This window comes from Melozone crissalis, unplaced genomic scaffold, assembly GCF_028551555.1.
Source record: "Melozone crissalis strain CALT ecotype California unplaced genomic scaffold, PUWL_Pcris_2 ptg000005l_1, whole genome shotgun sequence".
NCBI lineage: Eukaryota > Metazoa > Chordata > Aves > Passeriformes > Passerellidae > Melozone > Melozone crissalis.
The window spans coordinates 39363050-39379498 of record NW_026535783.1 but is presented as its reverse complement, the minus strand read 5'-3'; the positions used below and the strand labels follow the sequence as shown (position 1 = coordinate 39379498).

General features: G+C 39.1%; 1 protein-coding gene across 4 annotated transcripts in view; it reads left to right on the top strand.

The window, feature by feature from the left end:
- The first annotated feature begins 5967 nt into the window (after positions 1–5967).
- VPS13A (vacuolar protein sorting 13 homolog A) overlaps positions 5968–16449 on the top strand; it is a 107004-nt gene continuing 96522 nt past the window's right edge. For all 4 annotated transcript variants that reach the window (XM_054288370.1, XM_054288360.1, XM_054288387.1 and 1 more), the window contains exons 1-5: positions 5968–6113; positions 14261–14304; positions 14828–14870; positions 15770–15865; positions 16158–16259. In XM_054288370.1, coding sequence (XP_054144345.1) covers positions 6014–6113; positions 14261–14304; positions 14828–14870; positions 15770–15865; positions 16158–16259 — 385 coding nt within the window. In that variant the 5' untranslated portion in view covers positions 5968–6013. The remainder of the gene's footprint in view (positions 6114–14260; positions 14305–14827; positions 14871–15769; positions 15866–16157; positions 16260–16449) is intronic.

Here is a 16449-nt window from a genome sequence, read left to right as displayed (position 1 = left end):
ACTGCTACCACCAACCTTGATCATCACCAGTGTGCAGCTGCATTAGCACAAGGGTATCACCTAATTGAGGTTCAGTAGCACAACAGAAGTGGGAGTGCAGTATAGAAGTGCAGGCTTCATTGAAGAGCAGTGCTTAGTGTCTAATTAAAACACAAATGAGATGTTCAATAATTATATATCATGTATGAACAGAGGCAAAGTTCCACACGTTGAGCAGGATATGCAGCATGTTCTGGGCAATAATGCAGCATATTATGGGTATTTGTCTGTGTAGCACAGCAGGAATGTACACTGGGGTTGAATACATGGAGCTGTATTATAATAAAAAAATAAGAAGATGAGGATGGCCAGTAAGTTCTACAAACTGATGTCTCAAAACTAAGGAAATAACACATATTTGTGTCAAAATATATGTTTGCCCTTTGTGTCAAAAAGAGGTCTGTGTCATGCAAAATACAAAGTAGCATGTCCTGAGCAGTTCTGTCAATTGTATCTGTATCCTCTGACTAATTTTATTTACACATTCTCTTGTGCAAATTTGTCATGTCAAATACAGATTACTTGTATTTTTAGTACTCAGAGTTGCCCTATTGGGGTCCTAATGCCATTTCTACTGGAATAAGTGGCAACATATCTGTTTACTCTGCTAATAAGGGGATCACTTGGAATGACACCTAATACCGCTCTTTCAAAGACAGACAATAAAACAAATGCTACTGCAAAACTTGACTGTTTGGGAACTTCAGAGTATGTGTGATGGAGGTGCCAGGGAAGTGCCACTTTTAAAGTGAATTGCTAAAGCTGCTGCCTTCTTTTCTATGTTTCTTTTTTTCAATTGGAACTCTTTAGAGTTGTTCTTTCCCTATATTTTATCTGCACTGGAAAAGTAAGGATCAGGATAGAACTCTCAAAATCCTGTGAGAAACCAGTAGGAATAAGTTTGACATGGGTGTAACAATTCAAAGGATGAAAGGTCTCAATATTTCAAGTGCTCTAATACTGAAGCAATTGCTATACTATGTGTGTTCAAACTGAGTAGTTGTTTCACTCATTCCCTTTTCACTGTCAACTCCAATTATTTTAAGAGTTAGGCTTCAGTGAAACTGCATACTTAAAAAGAGTAAAAGATGCTTTGATAGGCTTCAGTAATCAAACATCTAGAAAAGTAGTGGAGCAAGAACTAAGGGTGGAGACATAATCTCTCAAATGGTATAAAACAAAGAAGGGGTCCTTTATCTGTGAATTTTTTTAGATAGAATAATGGTTTTCTTTACATATAAATATATAAAGCTGTAAATCCTTTTAAACCAATTTGATGGAAAAAATTAATGCTGTTACTAAAACAGCATCAAAAGTTTTTGTCTGTCTGAAACCATAATCCATAGATTTGCAATTGTACATCAGCATGGTTTTTTAATTAATTGAAAAAAAAAACCAACCCAACTATATGTCTGTAGGACATCTCCATACTGTCTCAGTCTCCATTCAGATTTTTTTCTCCCTTTTGCAGGCTCTTAATTTACAACAATTCTACATAATTCTCTCAAACAAAAACATCTCTCCTTCCCTCACTTGCAAACTCTGGATATATGCCTACTCTGAGAAGGATTGATAAACTGCAAAATCTATGAATACTGCTTGTGTGGGAAGATGATGGGGTAAAAAGATAATGGTATGGAAAGCACAGGGGAAAATACAGTTGCTATCCCCTGGATGGAATGTGGAGAACATACCTGACCTCCCCCACACAACACAGTCTCAGGGGAACTAAAGGAAGGGTGGAGTGAGTCACCATGACTAGGCTCTGTTGACACCCTTGCAGAGGAGGGAGGAACTTGGTGGTACTTTCTAGCTGATAAGCTGCACAGCAGCTGAAAACTAAGTGAGATAAAGAAACATGTCCTGCTGTTGAATCAGCAACTGTGGTGAATTCACTCTCCTTGGACTGACACATGTCCTTGTTCCAAGGTTATATCTTGTACTATACTGAGATATCTGCACCCGAGGTACAGCCTATTTTATCTACTGTCATGTTAGACTACAATGTTGAACAAAGCCTGATGATCAGGGTCTTCTCAGTGACAGTGTTAACAAGGCTACTGGACTTCTAGAGTTTCTATTTTACCAAATGACTGAATGCACTCCTTTGATGACGACAAGAAGAATATAATTACTCTCTAGTTTGTTCCTTGAACTGCAAAAACTGGCTTTAAAATTTAGCTGAAGTGTTTTATTGATAAGAAGACCCTGGAGCTTTTATTGCATAGCACGAGCAGGAAAAAAATTCTGATTTTGTCTTTGGGTTTCAATTTAAGCAGTTCATGCTCAGTAAGACTGACTTACTAAGATTACTACATGTTTCAGCAGTAACTATGTTGCTGCACGTGTAATTGAAGGATTGTACAACTTACACATTTCACCTTGTCTTGAGTAAAAGTTTGTGTAAGCAGAGCAAACATTCCATCATGATTCAGCTGATTCTGAAGGAGATTCAAAACCAGGTGACTCTGAAAGATTTAGGAAATAAGGCACCCCTGTAGTGTGTGGTTTTGTTGCAGTAATATTCTAAAATTCTCCAAGAAATAGCTCAAAAATTTTGAAAGCCCTGTAAGATTAGACTTTTGGGTTTTTGGGGACACAATAAGGAGGTTCACAGTTCCTCCTGCTCTATTCACTGAATTTTGTGCTTCTTTGAATTAAAATAATTTTGAAAGCACTATCTGCAACATGGAAGAAACAAGGATAAGAACACTTATATTTATGAACATGAAAATGCATAGAATCATGGCAGTATGCCTAAAGTTATGCAACTTCATTAGATACTGGAAATGAGAAGGTTTTGAGGAGAGTAAAACCAAGGAGAAACATCTTTTACACTGGTTTCTATTTGTTTTTTGGTTTTTTTTTTCTTTTTCAATGAGCAAATCTACTTTCCTGAATTCTAATACGTGGCTGAGAAGGATGTTTGTCATTGTCCTGAAGCAAGGACAACATGTATCCTGAAGATGTCATCCTGGCAGACCTGTGAGGTTCTGAGTCACCTCAGTAGAAGTCTTAGCAGCCTTCACACACAGGACAGCAGAAAGCTGAGAAGGAATCCCTCACTGTCTCAGAGAGGTCTGTGGCCTCCAGGCTCAGCTTGCAGAAACTCCATGAGCAGGGAACCCAGAAACTTGGTTGCTAATATCTAGTCACATGTTAAACAGCTTTGTTACAGGTGTAAAGTGCCATCAAGCACTTCAGAAGCTTTGGTTACAAAAATGGGAAAAGCAGAGTGATTACTAATTGATTTCAATGGGGACTGTAGGAATGTACAGGATAAGAGTTCAAGTGGAAAAACTGCTGTCCAGGTGCCTCTGATTGTCATGTTGGCTGTGATTGTATCGTGTATGTAGACAGAGTTCCCAAATTTCATGAAAATGCCAGAGTCAAACCCTGGCTCATGGGACTGGATGGATACCCCCCAGATGGCCCACTATTTGATGCACTCTGTTCCTCACTTCTCAGATGCTTCTCCAGCCTGGGCTTGAAATTACACTGCTCCTGCCAGTGCTAGTGAGGTGTGGGACATGAAGAGGAATGAAGGGGAAAAAGATGGAACCCTGTGCCTTGATGAGTCTGCAAATGTTAAGGATTTCAAAGTAGGTAAGAGTCAGCAGTAGGAAACACATGCTTATCTGAGATCACCTACCGTAGGCCTAGCAGTTCAGCAGCAGTAAACAGTTTTTCTCAGGTGGAGAGCTTCAAACCTTGCTGATTGCTGTGGAAGATTCACCCACACTTTATGGATTCAAAAAATCAATCATACCATGAAATTTTCTTTGCAATAACAAAATAAAAACTGAATCACTGTGATCAAAAGAAATCGTACTTGACCTAGGACACTCCTGCTCCCCTGACTTCAGAAAGCCTTCTCCAGGATATTTGAACAAGACAAAGAAATTTTACCCATGCCCTAAGGAGCTGTAGACTTACAAAGTAAAGTTACTTTGGAAAACTGATAGGTAGAATATAATCCTGAAGATGCATAGTGCCTAAGCCAAATTTTGGAATAGTAAATGGACAGGAGTAGATTTAACATTCAGCTTTTCTACAACTAAATAGGAAGATATGTGCTTTGAGTCATAAAATAAAGCCTTGTATTCACACTTTTCCCTAGAGATAGCTTATAAGAAATATGTCTGGCTTTGTGTAAGAAATTTATAGAAAGCCAAGTAGAGATTCTATAGAGATTCTCATGTATGTGTATTAGTGCATAGAAACAGTTACATTTGGTGTGCACAAGCTGCTGATCACATTCTGGTCCAATTAATCTCTTTCTAATGTAGATGTGGGTTGTGTTTTTTGTTGTGTGTGTATGTGGGTTTTTTTGTGTTTGGTTTTTTTATTTTTTTAATTTTTTTTTTTGGCATTACTGCTGTTTTTCAATGGAAAAAGATGCTAAACCCAAGAACTGGAAATGCTGGGATTGTAATTTTTCCAAACAACACAAAGTAACTTCAGAGGAACCTAAGCCTCAATAAGACTGTGCATTTTACATCTTCTGTTATCAATCTTCAGTATCACTCTTCCCCCTTCCTTGTGTTAATAAAGAACAATATAATCCCTGATAAAAAAGTATTTCTTTATATCAAGATACTTCGTAACAAATTATTTTATTCTGTATATTGGGCGGATGCAAGGCATTGCTGCTGTGGCAGGTTGTGGTAAGCAGGCTTATAAATCCTATAGTTAAAGGAAAGGTCAGAAGTGCTAGGCAGTATTCTTTTATTTCTGTAAAAGAGAAGGAAAAAGTGTACAATATCTGGCAGCTTTCTCATTCCTTTCCCTCAATGGCTTAATTTTTTATATTGAATACAAAGGTTCAGCAACACTGACAGAAGGTGTGTAGGAAGTCCAGCAGCTCACTTCAGTGAAGCCACCTGCTGTCAAGGGCCTTCGGTCCAAGCAGTGAAAGTCTCTGGCATCGGGAGTGTGACTATCAGGGAGTCTTGTGAACGCTCAGACAGGAGAGTTTCCTTAAAAAACCTTGTGACTGCAGGGTCCTCAGCACAGCCACTCAGGGCAAACATGGCCCAGTTATTTCCATGCAATTCAGCTGACACCCAAGCCAGAAAACCCCCTGGGAGTCAAGCTCTTTGCAGAGATAAATTCAATTCAGTTTGTTTCAGTCATTATGCCAGTAATAGCTTAGCCATTTTTGAACAGCTCAAGACATGCAGTAATTTGTATATTTGCTTAGCCTGGGGAAGAGAAAAATACTCAAAAAACTCTTATGGCTATGCCACACTTAAATCCCTTGGATAAACTAATGGGTTCAGTGGAGAGCAAAAAGATGATTACAGGATTGGAGTACCTCTCTTAGGTTGAGGGAGTCGGGCCTGCTCAGCCTCGAGAAGAACTGAGAGGAGACCTTATGAATGTCTGTGAGTATCTGAAGGAAGGGTGTCAAGAGGGCGGATCCAGACTCTGCTCAGCAGTGCCGAGCACTAGCACAAGAGTCAACAGGCAGAAACGGATGTACAGGAAGCTCCACCCACATATGAGGAATAGCTCCTTTACTGTGCAGTGACCGAGCATTGAGCAGGTTCCCCAGAGAGGATGTTGAGTCTCCCTAACTGGCGATATTCAAGAACAACCTGGTTGCAATCCTGTGCTATTTGCTCTGGGGTGACCCTGCTTGAGCAGGCAGATTGGACCAGATGATCCCCTGCGGTCCCTTCCAACCTGACCCATTCCGTGACAACTCGTACCTTTACGAGAGCGGGCAGCCAGCGTGCGTAAGGAGCGGCCCTGGGAGGGGAAGGCCCGCGGCAGGGGAAGCTGCGCAGCCCCCGCCGGCTGCCGTAGCCTCGGACAAGCCGCGCCCCTTCCTCGCCGCGCCCGCGGCCGGGAGGGGCGGGGGGGCACGGCTGCACCGCCCCCTCGAGCCGCGGGGCGGGGCGGACCGGCGGGGAGCGGCCGGAGCCGGGGCGGCGGCGCTGCTGCCGGGCGGCGGCGGCCGGGGGGCAGGATGGTGTTCGAGTCCCTGGTCGTGGACGTCCTGAACCGTTTCCTTGGCGACTACGTGGTGAACCTGGACAGCTCCCAGCTGAAGCTGGGCATCTGGGGAGGTACGGGCCTGGCGTGCCGCGGGGGAGCCGCAAGCCTGCCCTCATGCCGCCGCGTGCCTTCCTGCCCGGCCGGCTCGCCCTGCCGCCCGCTCAAGGGAGGAGGCCGGGGCGATGTCCCCTGGACGCTGCTGGGCCGGGCCGGGCCAGGCCGCCAGCGCAGCCGACAACTCTGCCGCCTCTCCACCTGCCCGGCCGCTTAAAAATAGCCGCGGGGGCGGTCAGGCGGGCGGGTTGGGAGGTGGTGTCCATGGAGCTGCAGGCTGCGGCAGCGGGGGGCGGTGGCGGCAGCGGCAGCAGCAGCAGCGGAGCGGGAGGAGCTGCAGAACGGGGGCAAGAGAAACCAAGCGAAGTGCTGGAGGCAAAACGGACGCTTCTGTTTTGTTTTTCCATCTGGAACCGCCCGTGCTGTCTCCTAAACGGGGACGGACCTTGACTGGCCGCGGTGTCTGTGGTGCTTGCAGAAAGTTTGGGAGTTGGCGGGCGGGCAGGTTGGAGGCGGGAGCCTGACCTGGTTCTGGGAATGCGAAACTGAACTGGTTTATGGGCGTTTTCCACGCCCGGAAATAAACCGTGCATAAACGCCAAGGGCTCTGACGGCGTTTTAGTGCTTGTGGGGGTGAGTGGCTTCTCCGCGAACGCCAGTGACATCCCTTGCGTTCTTGGCGCTGCCATCTGTAGGTCTGGAATACTCGTTATTTTTAGCCTTAAAGAACCAGGAGTAGGTACTGCCTTAGGTGTTAGCAAAGGCGGTGCCTAGCTGTACTAGGCGGGGTAGGCAGTGGTCTGTAGAATTAAATGAACATGCTAGTTCTGAAAGCAGTAAAGTGTTCTGTTTGAATGTGCACTCCTGAGTTACCCTTAGTAAGGTACCTACAAGAAAGCAGCACCAAAGGTCTGTCAGACGCAGACCATGGACGGATGCCTGTGATCAGTGCTGGCTCAGTTTTGCATGTGCATCCCAGGTGTCTGCAGCATCAGCAAAAGCAAACACAGAGGTTCAGGTTTTTTTTACAGGTGCATTCATACAGTAGGTGTGAAACATCCTCGAGGTATTTGCCTACCTGCAGTTCCATTCCTAGGTGCTCATATACATTAACCAGATTTTGTTCTGGAGCTTCTCCTGGAGCTTTTTGCATCATGGACATTTTGTTTTCATGCTTGTTTTCTGTCCTTATTTAGTTTCATCTTTGCAGTTATTTTCCTTCAGTTAGTCAAGGTGTTCATACCATCTTTGTAAAGTTCAGTCTCTGTAAGGAGTCTTAACACAGCAACAGCACATGTAACTGCTGTAGATAATGTATTAGTCATTCATTTGTAGCAGTGAGGCTTAATATCGCATATCTCTTACTGGTTAGGAGAGCATTATTTGCAAGGTTTGACTAATTGCACCTTTCAGCAGAACTGTGTCAAGCTAATTGCTTGATTTGTGTACTGAAGTTACCAAAGTTTCTTCTTTCTGTTCAATGAAGACAGAATATTTAATGAAAAATATGAAACATTGTAAATGTTTTGGACAATGCTTGTACATTGCAAAAAAGGTTAAGGCTTCTTTTTTCCAGTTCTCTAAGTTGCTGATGGTTAGTTATGGCAGCTTATGCCTCTGTGAAGCAACTATTAACAGATTAGATGCACATTGTCTCAATTAAAAAAAAACTAAAAAAAAAAACCCCAAATGAAACAATCCAACCCGAAAAAAAACCTAAAAAAACCTCCTCAATTTTAGTTTGAAGTTTTGATATTCAGCTGTCATATTTTTCTGTGGAACTTAATTTTATTTTTTATTACTTCATCTTCAGGAGGTTCTCATATTTTAGAGGCTTTAGTATATTTTTATTTAAACTGAATATCTCACTTCTCTAGTGCCTATATATTAGAATAAAATTGTTTTTTCTCTGCATAGCCTGTTGACTTGTTTATAGTGTATACTGATACATGGAGCTACCAATGTCTTGCTATAAGAGGCTCAGAAATGCTGTGTTTTGTTGGTGAGGCATTACTTGTGGAGTTTTTTCCTGGTCTTCCACATGATGCTATTTTTTGACTTAAATTGTGTTTCATGGTCTATACATCTGCAAAATTTCTTTTAATTCAAATATCTCAAAGGACCTATATATTGCATTCTGCTATGTAAAAGGCAGCAACTATTAGTAGTAATAACCGCGGTAGAAAAAGTAGAATACATTAATATGGAGTGCATCATTGATTAGCAGATCCCTAGACTCACTGTATACCTAAAGTCTATGGATAATCTTTTTAGCTTGCTAATTACTAAAATTTTGTAACTAAGGTATTTTTTAAAAAAGTACTATTTTGGCCTTCATATCTTGTGTAAACTTAATAGCTTTTCATGCTTGTCTGTGTGCTCTGGAAGCATTTCCATTACGGCTATGTTTTCTTACAGTGTTTGCCTTTATGTCTTGATAAGATTGCTAAATTTTACATAATTCATGTACTATTGAAATTAAATTGTCCTAAATCCATCAAATTAAAAGAAAGAAAGAAAAAAAAAGGAAAGTTGTTTGGGGTTTTTTTCCCCTGTAACAAATCACCAGTGCTTTTTGGATGCTGGAGCATTGACCTGTTCATAGATTGAATCTATGCATAAAACACAATTTTACATAGTTTCAGCCTCTGTAAATTTGGAGCTTTATTATTGACTTTTAATGATCATGCTTAATATTAACCTTGGTTTTGATAAATGAGAGAATTCATCCTGCACTATTAAATCTATTCCATGTTCAATCTATGTAGTAAAGTTGTTTGATGATGCTGCTCCAGTAAATACATGAATGCATTGATAATTGCAGTAATGATTTTATTTTTTTTTCTTGTTAAAAACCCTTCAGATTGAAGGGTAAAAAAATGTAGACTATCTCAATATTGGAAAAAGATGTTCTATCTGAAAACAATAATGGCTGAGAATGTTGCAAGAGCTGAATGACCTGAAATATAAAAGGCAGTGCAGAAAGTTTAAGGTAGCTCAGCCTACACAGGTATAAAAGTTAATTTGAACGTGTAAAGCCAATACTGTAAAAGCCAAGGCTTGGAAGAAAGTGTAAAGGGAGAAAATCATATGCCTAAGGAACTCCATTAATATGAAGCAAGGTAAAAGACTACTGTGTTAGGCAGCCATCAGAGAAAGCTATTGGATAGCTGATACTGGGAAGGACAGTGTTCTTTAACCTCTCTTTTTGGTGTTCACTAAGAAAGATAGTTTCTATGAACTGTGCTAACGAGTGTGCAAGTACTTGGCTTAGAGATAAACAGGTTAAATAAGTATTTAGGTGAGTTAGATATTTTTGAATGCTCTAGACCTGGTCAAGTTAAAATACTTGAAAAGATGCTTGCAGCAATGTGAGATGTATGCAGTTATCAGTTACCTTTGACAAGAAGTGAAATGCCAATGACATATCCAGTATTGAAAGACCAGACAATTGTTTAATGACAGTTCATGATGCTATTTTTCAGAGTGTTGGTCAGATCCTCTGTACTGCCCTTTAAAAAACTTAAATCTTGGTTGACTTGGCACACTTGCGTGTTAGGTAATGTCTCAAGCATGTCTTACTTAACACAACTTATTATTTGAGTAGCTGGTGTCTCTTTTTGGAGTACCTGTGTTAGTAAGATGATATAGGCAGATAATTGGCATGTTTGTGAGTGCACAAACACTTTGGTTTTTTTTTGGCTACAACTATTATTACAGTGAAAGACAACTACTTTTGTTTATTTTGCCCTGTCTAGGTAGAGCAGGTGCAACCTCTTCCCCTCCCCTTACATAACAGCAGTTTGAATTCACTTGAGGGATACATAATGTCTAGTAGTTTTTACTGTCTTTCACGATCCATTTTACAATAGATGTCAATAGATGAGGTATTTGGCAGACACTGATCCTCAAAGGCTTGCAGCTTGTCTCTAGAGGGTATGCTTAAACAGAAATAATTAACAGCACAAACAGAAGTGGGAAATGACTAGCAAAAGCAGATGTTTGTGTTAAATGATCAGAGGTATTCACAAGCTGACAATGTTGTTGTAAAAAAGCAGAAATTTTGTTGAAATATTTGAACAGGAATGTTGGATACTGATCACATACTAGCTAAGGTATTTGCATTTTCTGATCTTTCCTCTCTCTCTTGTCTGCTTTCCTTCCCCTGCCCTTTTATTTAAAGACAGCAGAGAGTGATCAATTAGGTAAAATCTCCAGGATTTTTATGTAGATTAATTTTCTTCCCCCCCATTATCTTTTGTTTACAACCATAACAAAATTTCTGTTAGGCCTTCTGGTGAAGTAGTTTACTCTTAGATCTCTTTTTGCAAGCTGAATTCTTGGTAGTAGATGTTAGTTCATGCATTTAAATTAATGAAGTTATTTTGAATATCTAAAATTAAAATGATAAAGCAATTTTTCTAGAATTTTGACAGCTGTTTTATTTTGTTGAATTACTCACATTGTCCAGACATCAGTAAATCTAAAAGTTTACTTTATAAATTAGCCTAAATAAATTCTAAACTTTTCTGTAGATATTTATAACTGTTCTGGCTTTTATTATTGTTTTGGCTTGCAGCCTGCATGTTTAACCCTAAGTATTTATACAACTCCAACTACTTGTACATACAGTTTCTGAGGTTGCTTAGTTGGGTAATTTTTAATCATGCACTGGATGCATTTCTGACATCAAAACATTTAGTTGCTCCCAGCAGGGGGACACCAGCCCTGCCAAAAAACCCCAACCAACCATCACCAAAACTGATAATCAAATCTTGATGTATTTTCTGATTTTTGCAATTAAATCTACTGTCAATAATCCAAGGCTAATTCATTAACTGTTTTACATCCTGTAACTAGGGTTTATTCCCTGGTTTTCCCGCTTCAAAGCCGTTTGTGGGGGCTTTTGGTTTTTTTGCCTCCAATCCCCAACAGAATGGTAAGGATTTATGGTAATGTACTTAGATGTACATTTCATTGCAAGAGAAATGGCTACATGTGGTAGAGACTAAATTTTGGTAACGAAGGAGAGTACTGGCATGGTCAATAACTACATTTCAAATCCTGAGCATCAGAGTTGGTTGCAAGCTTTGCAAGTGTGGTGACTTTGGAAATATTTCCTATTTACTGCAGGAATATTTAGTCAGTGTCTTGGGCTCTCTCTCAAGTATAGGAAAAAGAAAGATTATATCAATACACAAAATCTAGTGCCTCTTTAGTAGACTTCTGTATGCTTTGATACTCCATTTGCTGTGATCAGACCATAACAAGACTCTTGTAAGCAAACTCATATTTTAGTGAACATGTTTCACTAATTTTATATTGAAATTCAGATACCTGGGGTTCTACTAATTTCTTCTAGCGATTCTTAAGTAAAATATCAAACTTTTTGATTGTAAAATCATGTGATTGTAAAACCAAGTGATTTTTTAAAAATTGTAAAATCATAAGCAAAACCAGTGAAGAATTATGTACCTCACTTTGAAATCCCAGCATTTAATGTAGAAATTTCAAAAGCTTCCTGTTTGAAACATTATTGATTCTCTATTTATTATCTGCCATTATAATGTGCTCAAATAAAATGAGAAATAGTTCTGCCATCACAAAACATTGTTTGTAAATGTTTAAGATAATCCTTACTCACTTTGCAGTATTTTGTTTTTGGAAGCATCTGGGTGGCCAGATTATTGTAGCTTGAGTTATTGTGCCTCTGCGGAACTGTGGCATGTGTCGGACTCTTGATAAATGAGAGAGAATGTTTACATAGCCATCAGTAAAAATGAAGAAACTCAACCCGCTTAAACTGTTTCATGTGCCATGTATCCTTACAGTTTCCTTCTGAATGTTTTAACATGACGCAGCTGACCTGCAGAAGTTGCACCTCATGCCTGGTAACTTGGTTACGAACCTGAACCTTTGCTCTGGATACCATTAGAATTACTTGCCATGAATACAATTACAATTAATGATATCTTCTTGAAGAAGCAATGTGGGGGTTTTTTGTGTGTTAAAATGGTCTCTGCAGAGTAAGCTTTATCAGGGAATAAATTTAGAATGGAATTGAACCAATGGTATATAAAACTATCACCTTGTTATCGCTTTCAAAGACTATATAGTTCTAATTCCTAGAGTAGTTAACAGACTACTTTTGGAAATGCTCTCTTTGGTTTTTTTTTTTTCCTTTTCTGTTGTTCCTGGCAATGTATGTGTGTTTTAAGGCTTAACAGCAGTGGCATCAGCTGTCAAAAGCCATGTAGTATTTCTCTGGAGAGGGTGATGTTAGCACATGTCAGATGTATACACTTCTACTGGAAAGTGATTATCAATTACTGCAATGAATAAATTAAAACATTAAAACCTTCATAGTATTTTGTGAGTGCTATGAGATGGATGGATTAGTTTACCTGATCAGCTCTTCCATATCAGTTCAACAACTTGAGCCAATTCTTCTAGTGTGTACGCTTTTGAGATCTGGGTCCAGTTTCCCAAAATTGGTGGTACTTTGAACAGTTGTTGATTGCCATTAGCGCTATATAACTGCAAGAATATTCTTGCAATTGGAGCTCCTATTTCCCCATACATTTTGCTATTTCCAACGTGCATCCCGAAAGAAAAGCATTTTTGGTCAATTCAATCTTTGTTTGCAACCTCAAGTTGTATTCCTTTCCAGGCCTGTAATCTGCTTCTGGTTTCTGGAATCTCATTTATGTCCCTGCTCAGCTGTATCAGATGTCTGTTCCATGTGCATATGTTAATGCCATGCAACTAGTTTGAAAGTAACTATCACAGAAGCTCCATTCTTCTTGTAGATTTTGCAGAAGACATTTCATTCGACTGTATGCAGGTTTAAGTTATGAGTTTTCTGGTGCAAGTATTCCTTTTGTTCTGGCAAGTGTTTAATGTAAAGTGTATTATAAAACTGATCTTGCAATTTAAATTTTCTTTGTTTGCAGAATACTGAATTTCTCTGCTTAAAAATTAGATTACTGAAATACTCCCTGTGAATTTTTGTAGCCCTATAAATAAAACTGGCAAGAATAAGATCTTTTGAGGGCTGAAATTCCACTCACATTTACTGTTGCTAGATTTCTACAAGGATAGGAAACAGATGGTTGAGGAAAAAGAGGCTAACTTTAGATTTCAAAATGGGTTCTTACAAAATTGAGACAAGATTTTCCAGCATCTTTACCTTGAGTAATTTTAGTTTATTTTCATGGACATGCAAGTGCCATGAGACAATCTCGGATATTATTTTGTGGAATGATTAATCATCTTTCATGGTCTTAATCATCTTTCATGGCTATTTGATATATAGGCTGTGAATCTCTCCACAGTAGAAGTTTTGGGAACCATAGGTCATGGACCACTGGGGTGCCCCGCTGTGAGGGGGAAGGGAGCACCCAAAATTTGTAGATACCTGTGGTCAAAAAGGAACACCAGAAGTTAGTGTGTCTGTAAAAACTTAAGTTTTGCTAATAAATTATATACAGTGTGGAAGTTGGTGTAAATTAGTCTCTTATAGTATAAATACATGGTAGTAAGTCTTGGAAAAGGGATGGGTGAAAGAGAGGAGAGAGACACAGAGATTAAAGGGTGGTACAGAGAAAGAAAGGAAGGAACATCGGCAGTCCTGACTCCAGCATCAGTGCAGCGGATGGAGTGTCCATGGTCCTGGGGCACATGTGTGTTCAGTTTTGATGCTGGGTACCTTTACACAGTTAAGATTTCTGTGCTGTGGAGCTAATTTGCTTGTTTACTGTGCAAGTGAGTTATCACTTGCAGTTTGTTCTTCTAGACCTTTCTGGAAATGGGTCAGAGGTCTTCCCTCCATACTGGATTGACCTTAGATTGACAGTCTATGCCTACTTCTTGACCTCATTCCTTGATTTATGCTCTATTTCAGGAGCCAGAACATAGACCTTTGTCCAAGAAAAGTTCTGGCTTATGTCTGTATGGCCACCTTTTCCTGCCACATCCTATTCTTTCTCATGATGTGTTCTTACCAACTAATCTTTGTTGACTCCACTGCTGTCCTCCATTTGTGTTTGAGACATTAGGCCCCTTGTCTTCTAGGCTTCTGTAACCCGCTGATTCAGACTCTGGGACTTGCAGTGTGTACCACTTTGCTTATTCCAGTTTTTCTTGTTGGCTTCTTTTCTTTTAGGAGCTGTAGCACTGAAAAATCTGGAAATAAAAGAAAATGCACTGGTAAGCTAGTGAAAATAACAATAATACTTGCAAAAATTATTCCTGAGCTATGTTTTATGTGTTTAATGGGCTTAATGGGTTTATTGTGCATTTTTTGATTCTTATTTTAGAACACAGTTTCTTTTAAGTGGAAGCTTACTGACTTGCTTTCTCTGCACCTATATAGATTATTTGATTAATTTGAGATTAAATTTAAAGGGCAAAGTGTATACATTTTTTTCCCCCTAAGAGAGCTCTCAGCAATTGCTAAAGGAATGTGCTTAGGTCAAGAGCAATATTGAAAGACCTTTTTTTTTTGCTATAGCTCATGAAGCTGGAACTTTGTTTTTGGGAATGTATTTAGCCTAACATAGCATAACAGTCTAAATTGGTAACCAAATGCTTGCTTATCCATTATAGTGACTTCTTTTTTTCTGTGGTTGACAGGTAAGCTTGTTAAGGTTATCATGATACCTTTTCCTGCATTGGAATATATCACAGGTTGCCGAATTGAACTTAAATTTTCTAAACCTCTTTCTTTCAGAGTCAGTTGGATGTGCCATTTAAAGTTAAAGCAGGACATGTTAGTAAGTTGCATTTTATCTTGTACACATACAGGAGTTTCTGTAAGTGCTACCTTTCCTTGCAAGTAGCTTTAGGCATCCTAAGCAAGTAATTTCTATATGTTTGTTGATTTGTATACTTTGTGAACTCTGAAGTTGTCTCTTCTGAAAAGAAACTTTGAGGAAGCTCCTTTCAATAAAGTATACTGGAGTCTTGTTTAATCATCTCAATATTAATGAGAAAATAGCCCAACACTGCAAAGATGAGCAATTGGCAGGACTGGATCTTGTTCCTTGTCTTTACAAGACTCCACAACTGATTTTTACCTTTCACTTGCCTTTTCTTCTCCTTCCTTCCTTGTTTTTGCTAAAATAAAAAGTTTTCTTTTTGCAAGTTGATTGTCTTGTAAAAGTGGTTTCTTGAAGTAAACTGAGTCTAAAGCCATATGCTTCCTTTAAATTGACCCTGGAATAATGTGTTTTCTGTGACTGATTTAGTATTTTATTAAGATTTGCACTTGGGAGGCACTTAACCTCAAGATCCCTATGTTCACAAAACCTAGTATTTAGCTGACTGATGATGTGTGAGCTGCCCATGTGCTTTTCTTGTTTCTGAAGATGCTGCAGTGGATTTTCAAGGAGGGAGACATTGCTGTTAAGAGGGAGGAATGTATTTCAAAGAAATAAAGAAAGACTGTAGACTTGATAGTTCTAATCATGGAAAAACATCTCATGTTGTCTATGTATTGTGTAAGAAAATACAACTCAGCTGAGGCATCTTTTGCCTCAGGTGCACTGGGGTAATTTCTGTCCAGTATAATAATTGTTAAAGAGATTTTGTGTTTAATATCAATTATCTTTGCATTTCTTTTCCAGCCAGCTATTTAATTGTATACTTCAACCTTTTTCTTTTGTGTTTGTAGGTCAGCTTAACCTACAGATTCCATGGCAAAACCTTTATACTCAACCTGTTGAGGCAGTCCTTGATGGAGTTTATTTGCTTATTGTGCCCACAGCCAGTAAGTTAATGTATAGGAAGAAGTGACTATGGATTGGTGGGGTTTCAGAATTATCAGGAATGGGTTGATACTGTTTTTGTGAGCTTTATTCTTAGTAGATACTTTTAGCAATTACAGTTAAATAATGGGGTGGAAGTCTTTCAGTAACTGAGGTTTCATCATCTAATTTTTTTGCTATGTAACTGTTATATGTAACTGTTACAAAAACTTAAAAATTACAGCTTTTGAAACAGTATCTTTAAAAAATATATAAGGGTTTTTGATATTATGCATTTTTGCTCTATGTGTTTAGCCATAAAATATGATGCTGAAAAAGAAGCCAAGCACTTCTTGGAAGCAAGACAAAGGGAATTGCAGAGAATAGAAGAAGCAAAGCAGAAGATAGCTGACCAAGGTAAAGGTGGGAAAAGCTAATGAAAGTGATGCTGCGTCTTTCTTTACTTTAATCCAGAAAGATGCAGATTTTGTCAATGTCTTCTACATTCTTGTTTTTTCCTTGTTACTTAAAAACCTATTAGTTATGATTTTTTAGGTATAATTGCCATCAGTATTGCAGAACCAGCATTCATTCTGAAAATAAAAAG